Source organism: Dendrobates tinctorius, unplaced genomic scaffold (assembly GCF_039654945.1).
Source record: "Dendrobates tinctorius isolate UK_male_01 unplaced genomic scaffold, ASM3965494v1 ptg000186l, whole genome shotgun sequence".
Lineage (NCBI taxonomy): Eukaryota > Metazoa > Chordata > Amphibia > Anura > Dendrobatidae > Dendrobates > Dendrobates tinctorius.
The window spans coordinates 757,006-773,358 of NW_027361853.1; the positions used below are offsets into that span (position 1 = coordinate 757,006).

General features: G+C 40.4%; 1 protein-coding gene across 1 annotated transcript in view; it reads left to right on the forward strand.

The window, feature by feature from the left end:
• GREM1 (gremlin 1, DAN family BMP antagonist) overlaps nt 1-12,278 on the forward strand; it is a 134,414-nt gene extending 122,136 nt beyond the window's left edge. Inside the window, exon 2 of the mRNA XM_073552149.1 lies at nt 11,206-12,278. Coding sequence (XP_073408250.1) covers nt 11,207-11,749 — 543 coding nt within the window. The 5' untranslated portion in view covers nt 11,206 and the 3' untranslated portion in view covers nt 11,750-12,278. The remainder of the gene's footprint in view (nt 1-11,205) is intronic.
• The last annotated feature ends 4,075 nt before the right edge of the window (nt 12,279-16,353 follow it).

A 16,353-nucleotide genomic window follows, 5' to 3' on the forward strand; every position in this document is an offset into this window, starting at 1 on the left:
TCATCCATGGGGCCCATCATATACTAAGAGCATCATATGGGGTTCATTATTTATGGGGAATCATATAGGATATGGAGCACATATGGGGCCTATTCTGTATGGAGCATTATATGGAGTCCATTCTGTATGGAGCAATATATGGGGCCCATCATATACTGTATGGAGCTTTTATATGCGACTCATTATACTGTATGGAGCACTATGTGGGGCTAATTCTACTCTATGGGGACCGTCCTATACTGTATAGCACATTATATGGGGACAATCATAGAATAGTAGAGTTGGAAGGGACCTCCTGGGCCATCTGGTCCAACCCCCTGCTCAAAGCAGGATTCGCTAAATCATCCCAGTCAGATGTCTGTCCAGCCTCTGTTTGAAGACATCCATTGAAGGAGAACTCACCACTTCTCGTGGCAGCTTGTTCCACTCATTGATCACTCTAACTGTCAAAAAGTTTTTTCTAATATCTAATCTGTCTCCTCCCATTCAGTTTCATCCCATTGCTTCTAGTCTTTCCTTGTGCAAATGAGAATAACGTTGATCCTTCTACAATGTGACAGCCCTTTAGATATTTGTAGACAGCTATTAAGTCTCCTCTGTCTTCTCTTTTGCAAACGAAACAATCCCAGATCCTACAACCTTTCCTCTTAAGACAGGGTTTGCAGGCCGGTCACCATTCTGGTTGCTCTTTTCTGAACTTGCTCCAGTTTGTTGATGTCTTTTTTAAAATGTGGTGCCCAAAACTGGACACAATATTCCAGATGAGGTCTGACCAAAGAGGAGTAGAGGGAAATAATGACTTCACATGATCTAGATTGTATGCTTCTGTTAATACATCCTAGAATTGCATTTGCCTTTTTTGCTGCTGCATCACACTGTTGACTCATATTCAGTCTGTGATCTATTAGTATACCCAAGTCTTTTTCATATGTGCTGTTGCTTAGGCCTATTTCTCCCATTCTGTATATGCTTTTTTCATTTTTATTGCCCAGATGTAGTACTTTGGTTTTTAACAGGGAAAAATACATTGTTAGTTGCTGCCCACTTCTCCAGTTTATTTATATCTTTTTGAATCCTCTCTCTCTCTTCTCTAGTATTAGCTATCCCTCCTAGCTTTGTGTCATCAGCAAATTTAATCAGTTTACCCTCAATTCCTTCATCTAAATCATTGATAAAGATGTTGAACAATACAGGGCCCAGGACAGAGCCCTGTGGTACCCCACTTGAGACATTCTTCCAACTGGATGTGCAGCCATTTATGACCACTCTTTGGGTCCGATCACTAAGCCAGTTATGAATCCACCTAACAGTTGCCTTGTCCATTCCATACTTAGTCATTTTTTCAGTAAGGATGGTATGAGATACTTTGTCAAATGCTTTGCTGAAGTCAAGATATACTATATCTACAGCATTTCCTTGATCCACCCAATTAGTGATTCCGTCATAGAAGGAAATTAAGTTAGTCTGACATGACTTATTAGTTACAAACCCATGCTGACTCTGTTTAATCACTTCATTCTTATCCAGGTACTGACATACATGTTGTTTAATAATTTGTTCAAAGATCTTTCCTGGTATAGAAGTCAGACTCACCGGCCTATAGTTGCCTGGGTTCACCTTCTTCCCCTTTTTGAAGATAGGAACAACATTTGCTCTTCTCCAGTCTTCTGGGACTTTCTCCTGTTCGCCAAGAATTTTCAAAGATTATGGAGAGGGGTTCAAAAATTTCTTCTATCTCCTTCAGTACTCTGGGGTGTAATTCATCTGGACCTGGAGACTTGAATTCATTTAGGTTAGCTAAGTGTTTCCTCACTATCTTTCTGTTCATAGATATCCTGGATTCTTCTATTCTCTTAATAGGACAGTGAAGAACAGTTGATGTTACATTTCCTTTCTGAGAGAAAACAGATGCAAAATAGGAATTTAAAAGTTCGGCCTTCTCAACATCCTGTCTTACCATTTCATCAATTTTCATCCTGTAAAAATCCTATAGCATCTTTGACTTTTCTTTTACTTTTGACATATCCCCAAAATCCTTTATTATTGCTTTTGACATCTCTTGCAAGCCTCAATTCATTGTCAGCTTTAGCTAATCTGATTTGTATCCTGCAGGTTCTGCAGACAGCAATATATTCTTCTTTAGATATGCCTCCCTCTTTCCATTTTATAAACAGTTTTTTCTTCCTTTTTAGCATGTGCTTAAGTTCTGTGTTCATCCATCCTGGCTTCCTTAAATGCTTCCTATTATTCCCTCTTTTCGGAATTGTTAACAATTGTGCTTTGAGAATTTCATTTTTCAAGATTTCCCATCCTTCCTGGACATTTTTGTCTTTAAGGATATCCCTCCAATTCTCTTTCTGAATCCCTTAAAATCTGCCTTTCTGAAATCTAACCTTGACGTCTGAGTCTTCACAGGTCTTCCGCCTCTAGTTATCCAAAATTCTAAAATAGCGTGGTCGCTACCTCCTAGGGTCCCAGCCACTTTTACCTCCTCAACCATTTCCTCCCTGTTTATAAGGATTAGATCTAAGGTAGCAGTTCCCCTTGTTTTCTCCCCTACCTTTTGGAAGATAAAGTTGTCAGCAAGAGAGGATAAGAATTTCCTTGACCTGTTAGTTTTGCCTGAGAGAGATTCCCAACAAATGTCTGGATAGTTAAAATCTCCCATGACAACTGTGTCATTTTTTTGGAGAACTTGCCCATTTGATGCATAAAGAGTTCATCCATATCTTCAGCTTGCACAGGCGGCCTGTAGTAAATGCCTACAATGGTGTCCTTTCCATTGTTCTGTCCTTGTATTCTTACCCAAACAGTTTCCACAGAACTTCCAGTCTCTGAAGCTTCAATCTCTGTGCAGATATACGCGTTTAACATACAATGTGACACCTCCTCCTCGTTTATCAAGTCTGTTTCTTGCAAATAAGTTGTATCCTTCTAGCCTTGTATTCCAATCATGTGTATTGTCCCACCAAGTTTCAGTGATTCCAATGACATCATATTTCTTTTCCTGTGTTAGTAGTTCCAATTCTCCTTGTTTGTTGCCCATGCTTTGTGCATTAGTATAGAAACATTTTAGTTTGTGATTGGTTTCTCTTTCTCCAAAATTTATTAGATTCTTTTGTCTTTGTACTTCCTTTCCATTTCTAATAGCAGAGTTCTCAATAGCATTTGTCAGGTGTATGGCTTTTTCTGGTCTTTTGCTTCCCTTCCCATGTTGTTCTAGTTTAAAGCTCTCCTTACAAGTGTAGCAAGGCGACTTCCAAATACATGTTTTCCAGTCTTCGTGAGGTGCACCCCATTTCTAGCAAGTAGTCCATCGTAACGGTAATTCATTCCGTGATCCATATATCCAAATCGTTGCTGACGGCACCATCGACGTAGCCAGTTGTTCACCTGCAGAATCTTATTCCACCTCCTTGTTCCATGGCCATCCACTGGGAGGATGGAAGAGAAGACCACCTGCGCTCCCAGTTCTTTCACTTTCTTGCTTAAGTCTTCAAAGTCTCTGCAGATGGTTTCCAGGTCGTTTCTTGCGGTGTCATTTGTCCCCACATGTAGTAGCAGGAATGGGTAGTCATCTGTAGGTCTGAAGAGTCCTGATATCCTGTCAGACACATCTTTAATTTTTGCACCTGGAAGACAGCACATTTCTCTTGAAGTTATATCCGGTCAGCAGATAGCGGCCTCTGTTCCTCTCAACAGGGAATCCCCCATGACCACCACTCTCCTTTTCTTCACAACATTTTTCTTTCTCCATCCAGGAGGACTCTGAAGGCGTACAAGGTTGCTATTTGTGGGCAAAGTCTTATCCATCTGTATTTCTTCATCGTTTTCCTGCGTGAGAGCCTGGTACTGGTTCCTGAGAAGTATGGGTGCTGACTGCCTCCTGCTTCTCTGGGTCACGTCTCCATTCCTCTGTTTCTTCAGGTGCACTTCAAATTTCTTCTCTTTCTGTAACATGAAGAGATAATTCTGCTCTGTCTAAGAACTCTTCACCTTCCTTAATGATCTTCAATGTAGCTAACCTCTTCGAGATTTTGCAACTTTTCCGCCAACAGGGACACAAGCTTGCATTTGTGGCATGTGAAGTTTGGCTTTTCCATTGGTAAGTCTGTGAACATGTAAGCAAGAAGTGCAGCTCACCAAATGGCTCCTGGCCTCTTCCATACTGAGATTTCTTGAAAACGATGAAAGATGAGCCAAAACTCGCGCGCCTTCCCCTGGTTTTCCGATTTCCTCTTTTCAGCTGCAACGGCCAAAACCCTGTGATCGTCGAGCTCGGAGACTCTTCACTTATCCCAGAAGGCACTGGGAATATGCAAATGATCTCCTCAAGACTCTTCCCCTGGTTTTTATCATACTGTAGCATTATGTAGAGCTCATCATATACTGTATGGAACATTATATGGGACCAATTATTCTGTATGGCGCACTATGTGGTGGCCATAATACTGTATGGAGGAATATACTGTCCATTTTTTGCGCTATTTTAGAATTTAAAATAGTTATCAGTCATGTAATGTAAGAAGTGAAGTATTTGTCATTGTACTATACCAATATTTCTCTGCCGTATCGGAGCATCATGAATTGTGGTATGTGTTAAAGGGGCCCACAGACACACTCTTGCCCGGGGCACACGAAAACCTGGAGCCAGCCCTACCCCCCACAACTTTAGCCAAATAACCCCCAGTTTTCAGTGTGCAACTATTATAAAGTAATTTGAGGTTGACAAGCTTAAGTAATAAGAATTGATGTCGTTGGCATTGAAATGGGCACTGTAAGTATGTTTACTATCCTCCACTCCCTGACAACTTTGCTTCCCCATTCACTTGCATTGGGTTTCGTGTTTTAGTCGGACCTCCAACTTTTCACAATAGTCGGCCGATTTCGTTCGACTCGACTTTTGAGAAAGTCGGGTCGGCCCTAAAAAAGGCAAAGTCGCTCATCTCTAGTTAAGACCTTTCTACTACCCTGATGGAAAGTGAAACTTACTCCTCTTTGCTTCTCTATAGAACATACACCAACAATTGGGCATTAGTCCCTGTATTAGAATTAAGGCTCCCGCCTACAACCTCATTGCCCAAATGCAACAGTATTTGATATTTAGGAAAGTTTCATGTTTTTATTTTACTTTTTCTCTCTTCTTGTACGTGAAAACTTTGAACTGATTTGTCAGTATTAGTTTTTACCATCAGTGTAGCTCTTAGCCCCCCCAAAAAAACACCTGAGGTTTCCCATATCAAAGAGTGAAAAAAGGATATACCGTAACTAGGTGGCTATTGTGCTGTCCAAGTGTTTTTGTTTTTTTTGTTTTTTTAACAGACCCATAGAATTTCATTGGAGAGATTGGGATTTAGATAAAAAAAACGGACATGTCACTTTTTTTCCCTCTCAACGTGGTGTGTTTTTGTGACAAAGTATCTGCAACATTTGGTGACAAATTTAAAGAGTGTTTGTGTGCATTAACTGCATTTGTCACTAAATTGTCAAAAATTTAAAGAGAATGTTTGTGCATTAACCGCATTTGTCACTTGGAAGAATTTGGCACAATATCATCAACAAATACAAAATAAAAAAAAATGACTTCAAATTGCAAATGAGGGATTCGATGTTTTATTGAAAGAAAAAACCTATTAACTCGTGAATAGTCCCATAGACCTTATCTGTGAAAAACAAAAATACATGAAAAACTGAAGGTTGATTCCTTAGATATTCCAATTTTGGGGGCATCTTAATCCCTCCAGCCGTACACTATAATAGGACAAAATGTTGTGCAGACTGTGATGGGTAAATTAACTAATTAGTTGCACTTTGTCTTTGATGCTTACAGCAACTTTTAATCCTTAACCCCTTAGTGACAGAGCTAAATTTTAAAAATCTTAATCTTACCAGTGTTACTTTATGTGGTAATTCTGGGACGCTTCAACAAACTTCAGTGACTTTGAGATTGTTTTTTCGTGACACATTATACTTTATGATAATGGTAAATTTAGGTTGATATGTTCTGTGTTTTTAAAAAATATCAGAAATTTGACAAATGTAAAAAAAAAATAGCAATTTTAAAACTTTGAATGATTATCCCTTTAATTCAGTTATACCATAGCAAAAAATAATAATTCCCACATGTCTGCTCTACATCAGCACCATTTGTAAAATTGTATGCTATTTTGTTAGCATTGTAGGAGGTTTAAAAATGTAGCAGCAATTTTTCATTTTTTCAAGGAAACTTACAAAATTATATTTTTTAGGGACCTATCCAGGTTTGAAGTGACTTTAGGGGTCCTATATATTGGGACACCCCCCAAAGTTCTAACATTTTAAAAACAACACCTCGTGACATACTGAAAACTGCTATCCGACAGTTTAACAACCCTTCAGGTGCTTTTCAGGAATTAATACAAAGTGGCATGATAGGAATGAAAAAGTTGATTTTCACCACCTAATTGTCACTGACTTCAGAACATGTTACTATAGCCGGCAGACTCTAAAGCCCCCGTTACACACTGCGATATCACTAGCAATATCGCTGTTAAGTCACCAATTTTGTGACGTTGCAGCGATATTGCTAGCGATATCGCTGCATGTGATATTTACCTCCAACCGGCTCCCCCGCTGCTTATCGCTGATCGCGTGAGAAGCTGCTGGACCATTCCTCGTCGGTCACTTCCTGCGGTGCCGATGAGCAACGCGTGGAGCCGGGCAGGAGGACGTAGGATCGCCGCGTCTGACAGGTAAGTAGCGATCCCCGTCCCCAGCGATGTCGCTGGTGAGATCTGCCTGTGTGGCAGCTCACTAGCGACCACCTAGCGATGCACCAGCGATCCTGACCGCGTCATATCGCTGGTCGGGATCGCTGGTGCATCGCTAGGTGTAACGGTACCCTTAGGCCGCTATTTGCTAGTGAATTCCCATGGCAAACATCAGGACCACACAATCATGATCTCAGGGTGCCAATTGGGATAAAGAGGGAGAAGCCATACTCTTTTAAACATTTATATGTAGTCAGAATTGGCAGCAGCATCTAAGGGGTTAAACAGATATGGACCGTGACAACACTGATCGTGGCTGATGCAGCAAGTTTTCAGCTACAGTGTACAGCCGACAGCTGCTGGAATGTTACTTGTATGGGGATGCTAGTTTCTTATATCTCAGGCCAGTTAAAAGACGTATTGACGGTCATTAAGGGGTTAAGATGCTCTTCAAAAAATATTCGCTCATATATACATTTTAAAGCCTGGGCCTTTAGCCTATCATGAACACCATGGGGAGCTTGTGCTTGCCATCCTTTCAAAAACTGGTGCAGCTGAAGCATCCCATTTATAAGTATACTCCGCAACTAGCAACTTGAGAATTTACTGATATTTCCAACAAGTACAGAGTCCTGGCACCAACTTTGCTGCATATTCTAGTGCTTTGGCCATTTTAGATCTGTTTAACTTTTGTGCTAGCCTTTTATTATAGAAACGGATTTTCAGGTGTCCCACTTCCAAAACTGCTGCCACTAAGTAAAATTTTTGTTTAATCTGTGTCACAGAATGACAGCACATCGCTAACGTATGCCGCTTATGACATGCGTTAGCAATGCGCTCGATAATGGGAGTGTATGGCAGCGTTAATGTCGCGGTGTAACGCAACCCATTAAACAGACTGCCTAAACGCAATATGAACCCAGCCTTAGTAGTTTTCAGTTACTGAAATGTTCGTGCTCTGGGGTGGGACTGTTGGCGGTTTTTTGTGTGTGTGTGTTCTGGCCGCCTCATCATTGTTTCTTAAATGACAGGTCACTAAAATAGAATGCAGGTCACTGAAGGTTCAAATATTGCACTTGCACAGTTAATATTGTTGTCTTAATTAGAAAAAGTAGCCACCAGAATGGAATCAGCAGCGTATGCATATATCGGCAAGATATGCTCTTAATCTGCACAAGCCTCACCACTGGTTGGCTGTGCCTGCGCAGATTGAAAGCATCACTTGCCAATAGATGCTACTGCGCATGAGTCGCCGGCGCCATTTTGTTGGAGCAAAAAAGAATTTGGCACCAGCAAGTTGGTGGCGGCGCATGCTCAGCTGCATCTATCAGCAAGTGATGGCTGCTACTGAACATACGTCGCTGCCATTTTTTTTTTTTTTTTTTAAATGCCACAATATTAACCCCTTTCCTACATTAGACGTACTATTCCATCCATGTGACCTGGGACCTAAGTCCCAAGGATGGAATAGTACATCTAGCGTGATCAGCTGCGCTCACGGGGGGAGCGCAGCTGATCACGGCCCGGTGTCAGCTGATTATCACAGCTGACACCCGGCACTATGTGTCAGGGGCGGTCACGGACCACACCTGACACGTTAACCCCTGGCACACTGTGATCAAACACGATCGCAGTATATCGGGGGTTTAGGGAAGCATCGGGAGGGAGGGGGCGCAATGTGCAGCGCTGCTGCGGGGGCCTTCTTCCCTGCAGGTCCTCGGATCCAATATGGCGGCGGGGGCCTGCAGGGAGCTGGCTTCATGTTTCCAAAGCGCCGGCATGAGGAAGCCTCCCACGCTGCCTGTGACAGATCGCTGATGTAATAAAGCAGATCGACAATGTAAAAGTGTAAAAAATAATTTCTAAAAAAAAAAAAAAATCGCTAAATAAATTTAAAAAAATATTCCCTAATTCATTTTTTGAAAAAATAAAAAAACAATAAAAGTACACATTTGGTATCGCCGCGTCCGTAACGACCCGCCCTAATAAACTGTCCCACTAGTTAACCCCTTTATTGAACCCATTAAAAAATAAAAATAAACGAAGCAAAAAATAAAGCTTTATCATCATACCGCTGAACAAAAAGTGCAATAACGCGCGATCAAAAAGATGGATATAAATATCTATAGTACCACTGAAAATGTCATCTTGTCCCGCAAAAAACGAGCTGACACAGCTTCATCAGCGAAAAAATAAAGTTATAGCTCGTAGAATAAAGCAATGCAAAAATAATTTTATATAAAATTGTTTTCATTGCATAAAAGCACCAAAACTTAAAAAAATGACAAATGAGGTATCACGGTAACTGTACTGACCTGCGTCCCAAAAATCGGAATAAAAAGCGATAAAAAAAGTCACGTGCCCGAAAATGGTACCAGTAAAAACGTCAACTCGTCCGCAAAAATTAAGACCTCACATGACTCGGTGGGTCAAAACATGGAAAAATTATAGCTCTCAATATATGGTGATGCAAAAACTATTTTTACAATAAAAAGTGTCTTTTAGCGTGCAGCAGCTGCCAAAAATAAAACCCGCTATAAATAATAAATCAAACCCCCCATTATCACCCCCTTAGTTAGGGAAAAATAATAAAATAAAAAAAAGTATTTCCATTTTCCCACTAGGGTTAGGGGTGTGTTGGGGTTAGGATTGGAGTTAGAATTGGGGGGTTTCCACTGTTTTGGCACATCAGGGGCTTTCCAAACGCGACATGGCGTCCGATCTCAATTCCAGCCAAAAACGTCAAATGGCGCTGCTTCCCTTCTGAGCTCTGCCATGCGCCCAAATAGTGGTTTACCCCCCACATATGGGGTATCAGTGTACTCAGGACAAATTGCACAATAACTTTTGGGGTCCTGTTACTCTTGGGAAAATAAAAATTGGGGGTGAAAAGATCATTTTTGTGGAAAAAATATATTTTTTTTAATTGTACGGCTGTACGTTATAAACTTCTGTGAAGCCCTTTCGGGTTCAAAGTGCTCACCACATATCTAGATAAGCTCCTTGGGGGGTCTAGTTTCCAAAATGGGGTCACTTGTGGGGGGTTTCCATTGTTTAGGCAGATCAGGAGCTCTCCAAACTTGACATGGCATCCGATCTGAATTCCAGCCAATTCTGCAGTGAAAGTCAAACGGCGCTCCTTCTCTTCCGAGCTCTGCCATGCGCCGAAACAGTGGTTCACCCCCCACATATCAGGTATCGGCGTACTCAGGACAAATTGCACAATAACTTTTCCAGTCCAATTTCTCCTTTTACCCTTGGTAAAATAAAAAAATTGAACCTGAAGTAATTTTGTGAAAAAAAAGTTAAATGTTCATTTTTTTTTTTTTTTTTTAAACATTCAAAAATTTCCTGTTAAGCACCTGAAGGGTTAATAAACTTCTTGAATCTGGTTTTGAACACCTTGAGGGGTGCAGTTTTTAGAATGGTGTCACTTTTTGGGTATTTTCTATCATATAGACCCCTCAAAGTGACTTCAAATGTGATGTGGTCCCTAAAAATAAAATGGTGTTGTAAAAATGAGAAATCGCTGGCCAACTTTTAACCCTTATAACTTCCTAACAAAAAAAAATATTTTGGTTCCCAAATTGTGCTGATGTAAAGTAAACATGTGGGAAATGTTACTTAAGTTTTTTTGAGTGCCATATCTCTGTGAATTAAGAGCATAAAAATTCAAAGTTGGAAAATTGCGAAATTTTCAAAATTTTCACCAAATTTCAGTTTTTTTCACAAATAAACACAAGTTATATGAATGAAATGTTACCACTAACATGAAGTACAATATGTCACGAAAAAACAATGTCAGAATCACTGGGATCCATGGAAGCCTTCCAGAGTTATTACCTCGTAAAGGGACAGTGGTCAGAGTTGTAAAAATTGGCCCGGCATTAACATGCAAACCACCCTTGGGAGTAAAGGGGTTAACTGTGTAAGTGCAGTATTTAAACTAGGCAGGTCACTGAAGGTTCAATGACCTGTTATTTAAACCAGAATGACTATGTTGAGGCCAGAGCATGGGGAAAAAAAGCCACCCCGGAGCATGATCTCATTAACTCACAACTGCAGACACAGATTACATAAGAACCACAAGACTGATACCATCAACCCAGGTATCATTTTAATCTGTGTAGCCCTGCCAACCTGAGACTATGTAGGTTTCTTACAAAAATTCTGCTGACCTATTTTGCTTCAAGCTCAACAATGATGGCAAAAAACTGCTCGGTGGGGATTTTGTAGGTCACCCATGGGAACTGCTCGATGCCATTCTGCATATAGCATGGGAGAAATGGATATTTAAGTACACTGGACTGTGGAGTTGAAGTTAATCACATTTAGAAAAATCTGTTTAAGGCAAACTACGCAATTGTAGCCATTTAGAAGGAGGAAATTGTATGACTTTTTTACACCATGTATACTACAAATAACCAAGATCTTTTTTTTTTCTCTTTTTTTTTAGGATGAACCGATTGGTTTATTCACTGGGACCCATGTTCCTACTCTTTGGACTTTTGCTACCAAACATTGAAGGAAATAAAAAGGTTCGCGGGTCTCAAGGGGCCATTCCTCCTCCTGACAAAGGGCAACCTAATGACTCTGAGCAAGGCCAGCCAGGAAATCGAAGCAGAGGAAGAGGCAAAGGACAAGCCCTGGTAGGTGAGGAGGTGTTAGAGTCCAGTCAGGAAGCACTACATGTTACTGAAAGAAAGTATCTGAAGAGGGACTGGTGTAAGACACAGCCACTCAAGCAAACCATCCATGAGGAAGGATGCAACAAACGCACCATACTCAACAGATTCTGTTATGGGCAGTGCAATTCTTTCTACATTCCTCGACATATCCGCCGGGAGGAGGGATCCTTCCAGTCCTGCTCATTCTGCAAACCTAAAAAATTCACTACCATGGTGGTTACACTCAATTGTCCTGAGCTACAGCCATCCACAAAGAAGAAAAGAATAACACGCGTCAAGCAATGTCGCTGCATCTCTATAGATCTGGACTAACTAACATCATAGTGGTTATCCTCCGCGCTGGACAAAATGATTACATGATACATTCACACAGCTGGACTGCTCCCATGCAGAAGGTGGCTTTGTGTGTATCAAGCCACAATTATTTCTGGATGTCAAATAATCACCTGTGTCAAAACTACTTTTAGTCTTCCTAGGGTAACCCAACAAACTCTGGCTCACCAAAGATGGACTGACTGCTCCAGTAAAGCACAAAGTGCATTCTTGGAGTACAGAAAATAAAACCCCTAGGTGCAGTTTCCATGTATACAATGTGTATATATCTTATTTATTCACACTTACATGTTTGTGATGCACATAAGAGTGTCAGTGGGATAAAAATGTTGGCCTGTAACAATTTTATAACCAGGAGATGGAAAATTAATTCTGCACCTGATCACGACAGAAGAGCACATTTGGCTTACCAGTGACTTTTGACAATTTTAACACTTATTGAGGTATAATTGCATCAAGTGAAATAAAAATTCTTAATTTTGGTTCAAGCTTTAAGAAAAAACAAGAATGTGTCAAGTCTGTTGATTCTAAATGTTTTACCTTAAAAATAAAGCACAAATAACCCCTCCACCACTTGAGACACTAAAATGGCAAAAGTCTATAAACAGTATTCGCAAAGCTGTAACCTGATAATTCACCAAGATATATAATTTTTTTTTTAAATACAGATTGGTAAAATCTTATGAAACACCATTTAGAGGGGTCAAGTAGCCTTAGAGTCACTGCATCCTGGCATCGCTCAATACACTTGTATTGAGTGAGGCCACACACGTCTAGTTGCCACCCATACTTATGGTCACGCAACTGCTGCCGGAGAATCCGGACAGCACACAGTACGCACTATGAGGATTCTCAAGTATTGGAAGGCCAGCTAACCACTTTAATGCTTGAAAACCCAGTGACTTTTTTTGTAGCCAATTAGCTCTACTTGTACAATATCTTGCATTGGGTAGAGGGAAATGCTCGAGTGATTTTACAATGCAGGAATATAAAGTGAGGGGCATTAAAATACTTTTACTCTCAAAAACCAGAATGTCAAGTGTTCCTGAACATTGTCTCATGTCACTATTGCTCTTGTGGCTAACTGATAAGAATTTTTGTTGAAGTCCCTTATTATTGGTGGCTATAGAGTGGGTAATAAATTAAAAAAAAAAAAAACAACTTTTCAACCAAGATATGAAAATGAGAAAACTTTTGAAGTGCTGTTCCTACTTTTCTAGCGTTTCATATTAATTTCATGGTCTTGAAGAAAAACAACCAGGTTTGTTAATAACCAATCCAGTTGTGTTACAGACTGCTTTATCTTTTTGCTTCTAAATTGATGTGCAATTATTATGGGCTTTTTTTTTTTTTGCATGCCACCCAATTTTTTTTTTTTTTTATGTGCATAATATTAAGTCATTCTTCTCTACAAACATTGCTGACCTTTCATGTCTCATGAGAAAAGCAAGAAAACTTCACTGGAAAAAGATCCAGTCCTAAAGTGGTATGTACTATTTATATGCAAAATTCAGAGATCAATGGTTTAGGAGTCTGGTATACCAACACGTCACTACACAATATATACAATACAAATTCATTTTATACCTGTTCTTTACCCTATGGGACATGCAACATGTGAGGGACCATGTATGTATTTTTATACATGCACTCTCCTAGGTACAGGTCAGATTTTGGCAAGCTTCTGAACAAGATGTAGTAATTTTAATGGCCTCTCTCAAGCCCAACCAGATGTTGACTCCTCTTTGATCTGAACAACACGTCAGGGTTCAGACAATAAGATTAGTTTACAATTTATTATGCCTTTGATTCCTCCACACTGATGAGTTTTAAATTTGTTACCCAGCACGCTGGTCGCACGAGGAGGGACCACAGAGGGGAACTACAAGAAAGCCTAGAGGCGGCGGGCAAGTGTCTGATTTCAAAGTTGATTTTACTCTGTCACCTTTAAAGTTCGATTCACGCCTATTGCTGCTTTATATAATAGTCTTGCAAGGACACTTTTAGGTTAACTATACATTAGCATGTCAACAAAATGCACTTATTGCATGGATTCTTAATGAAGAAAACCTCCCAAGTCATAGGTTTCAGAAAGGAGCATGCATATTTTGACATGAATGAGCCGAGTGGAATAAATGGCAGAACAGTAATGCGAACTTAGAACAATGGAGAAAACCTATAAGCTTACCTGTGATCTAATTTCTGGGTGTCACATTGGGCCCCATGCTTTACCAGATGTTAAATCTTCCAATGTCGTCATTACTCATGGTTTCAGCGTCTGCTGACATTAATGAAAATTTTGTTATGTGGAAAAATGTTTGAGTTCTCCGCTGTTGCGGTACTTTTAAGGATTCAGTTACATCACTTTTATATTGTACTAGATTTCTCCCATCCGGTCAGTGTCTGCAGAGGTGTTGTCAAGTGGGAAAACTGTTGCTCATAGCAACCAATCACAGCTCAGATTATTTTAAACAGCTCTGGTGAAATGAAAGATGATTGGTTGGTGATACACACATTCAATTTTATACATATATAGATATTTGTAGCTAGATGTCCTCCATTACACCAGTACAGCCTGCAGTGTGAAAAGGTTCTCAGGTATACCATACTGCTAAAAAACCTAAAGATATCAAACATGGAGGTTTTGTAAATGCTACATTTTTGCAGAGCTTTTTTTCTTTGTATCTTTCTACAGTAGCCATCAACATACTGTCAATACAGTCTGCTTCTGGTTTCATTGACTGACTTTGTAGGTTCAGTTTCTACAACCTGCAGTGAAAAGCCTATAATAAAAATTAATATGCAACACATTCAGTGGTCAGCAGAAATCAGTACTACTTAAAAAAAAAAAAAAAAAAAAAAACAGGGTAGTACACCTTTAGTATTAAATTAATGTGCAGGTGAACAAATATGCTATGTGACTAATATATGAAAATATACAAAGTGTCATCATCACACTGTGACAAATTAATACATCAACTCCAATATTGCTGTAAATGTTAGTGTTTTTTGAACAACGCGCAAAAAAGCCTCCATCCACATCAAGGTGCAGCTAAATATGGATGTCCCTAAAGACTAAATGTCCTAATCTCCATGTGCCATACATAGAGTATTTGTGCACCTGTTTAAATTAATTTAATACTAAAGGTATGCAGGCCCTGTTTATTTTTTGGAGTACAAATCGGGCGGTGTGGCCCCCTCCAGGACTCCTTCCCATGCAAGGTTTTAATTGTGAGCTATGCCTGGTTTCCTTCTCGCTCCCAATTCACATGGAGAGATGGGACATTGTGTTTAGGTACAACTTGACGTGATTGGATGTCTGTTAGCGGTTTTTGATCCTTGAGTGCAATAAAATAACTTACATTTTTTAACGTCTGCAGCAATATTTCAGATCATGTGTTCCTTGACCACATTAGGCATGTATATGCTGGTTTCAGCATACCTACTACTTACCTCCCTAATGTCTAAGTGAGCAGAGCCAAAATACTTTTCACGGCAGTAAGCTTCCAAGTTTTTACCTTGTATACTGTATATGCATTTTCTTCAGGCACAGTAAGTTACAATATTTTAAATCCACCCCCCAAAAAGATACCTACTTGTGGTCATTGCAAATATCACCTGTTAGGTGTTGGAAATGGAGGGATTATGGGCCCAATTCATCAAAGCTTTTACGCTAGTATTCTGGTATAAAAAGCTTTGAACAGTTGCAAAACTTTGACGCTATTCAAAGCAATGTTAACATTTGGCAACTTTTTGCTTTGTCGCACCATTAGCGACCAGCTCTGACAAATTGGGCATGGTACCTGCCGCTAGTCAAATTCATGATGAGCGGCGGCATTTGCTATTCCATAAATCTTAGTTAAGCATGGACTGGAGTAAATCTGGAGTCACACACAGCAACTTACCAGCGATCCCGACAACGATATCAACGTGTCAGGATTGCTGGTAAGTCGCTATGTGATCGCTGGTGAGCTGCAAACAGACAGGTTCACCAGAGATTAGCACAGCGATGCCGAGCGCGCGGCATCGCTGTGTTCGTTAGTGCTGATGCTATGGATCCATGTAAAAAATAGAATTAAAATAAAAAATATTGTTATTCTCACCTTCCGACGTCCCGCGCAGTCTTCCCGCCTCTCTCCACGCTCCGGTCCCAGTAATCCTTTGTGAGAATGACCGCGATGACGTCCGTTCTCGCGGGATCGCGAAGTCTCGTGGTCATTCTTGCAAAGGATTACTGGGACCGGGAGAGTGGAGAGAGGCGGGAAGACTGCGCGGGACGCCGGAAGGTGAGAATAGCAATATTTTTTATTTTTTTTATTATTTTACAGCTGATCGCTGGTCTCCCGCAGCGATGCGTGCTAGCCAGCGGGAGATCAGTGACAAAAAAAAAAAATGTCCAGAGGTTTCTTGTAGCGATCGGCCCCCCTGCCAGTATCGCTGATCGCTACAAGAAACTTCTGGACATTTTTTTTTTTGTCGCTGATCTCCCGCTGGCTCAGCAGCGATCTCGCTAGCGAGATCGCTATGTGTGACTGGGCCTTTAGATTTGAATAGAGACGCACACCTATCTGATTGCCATTTGT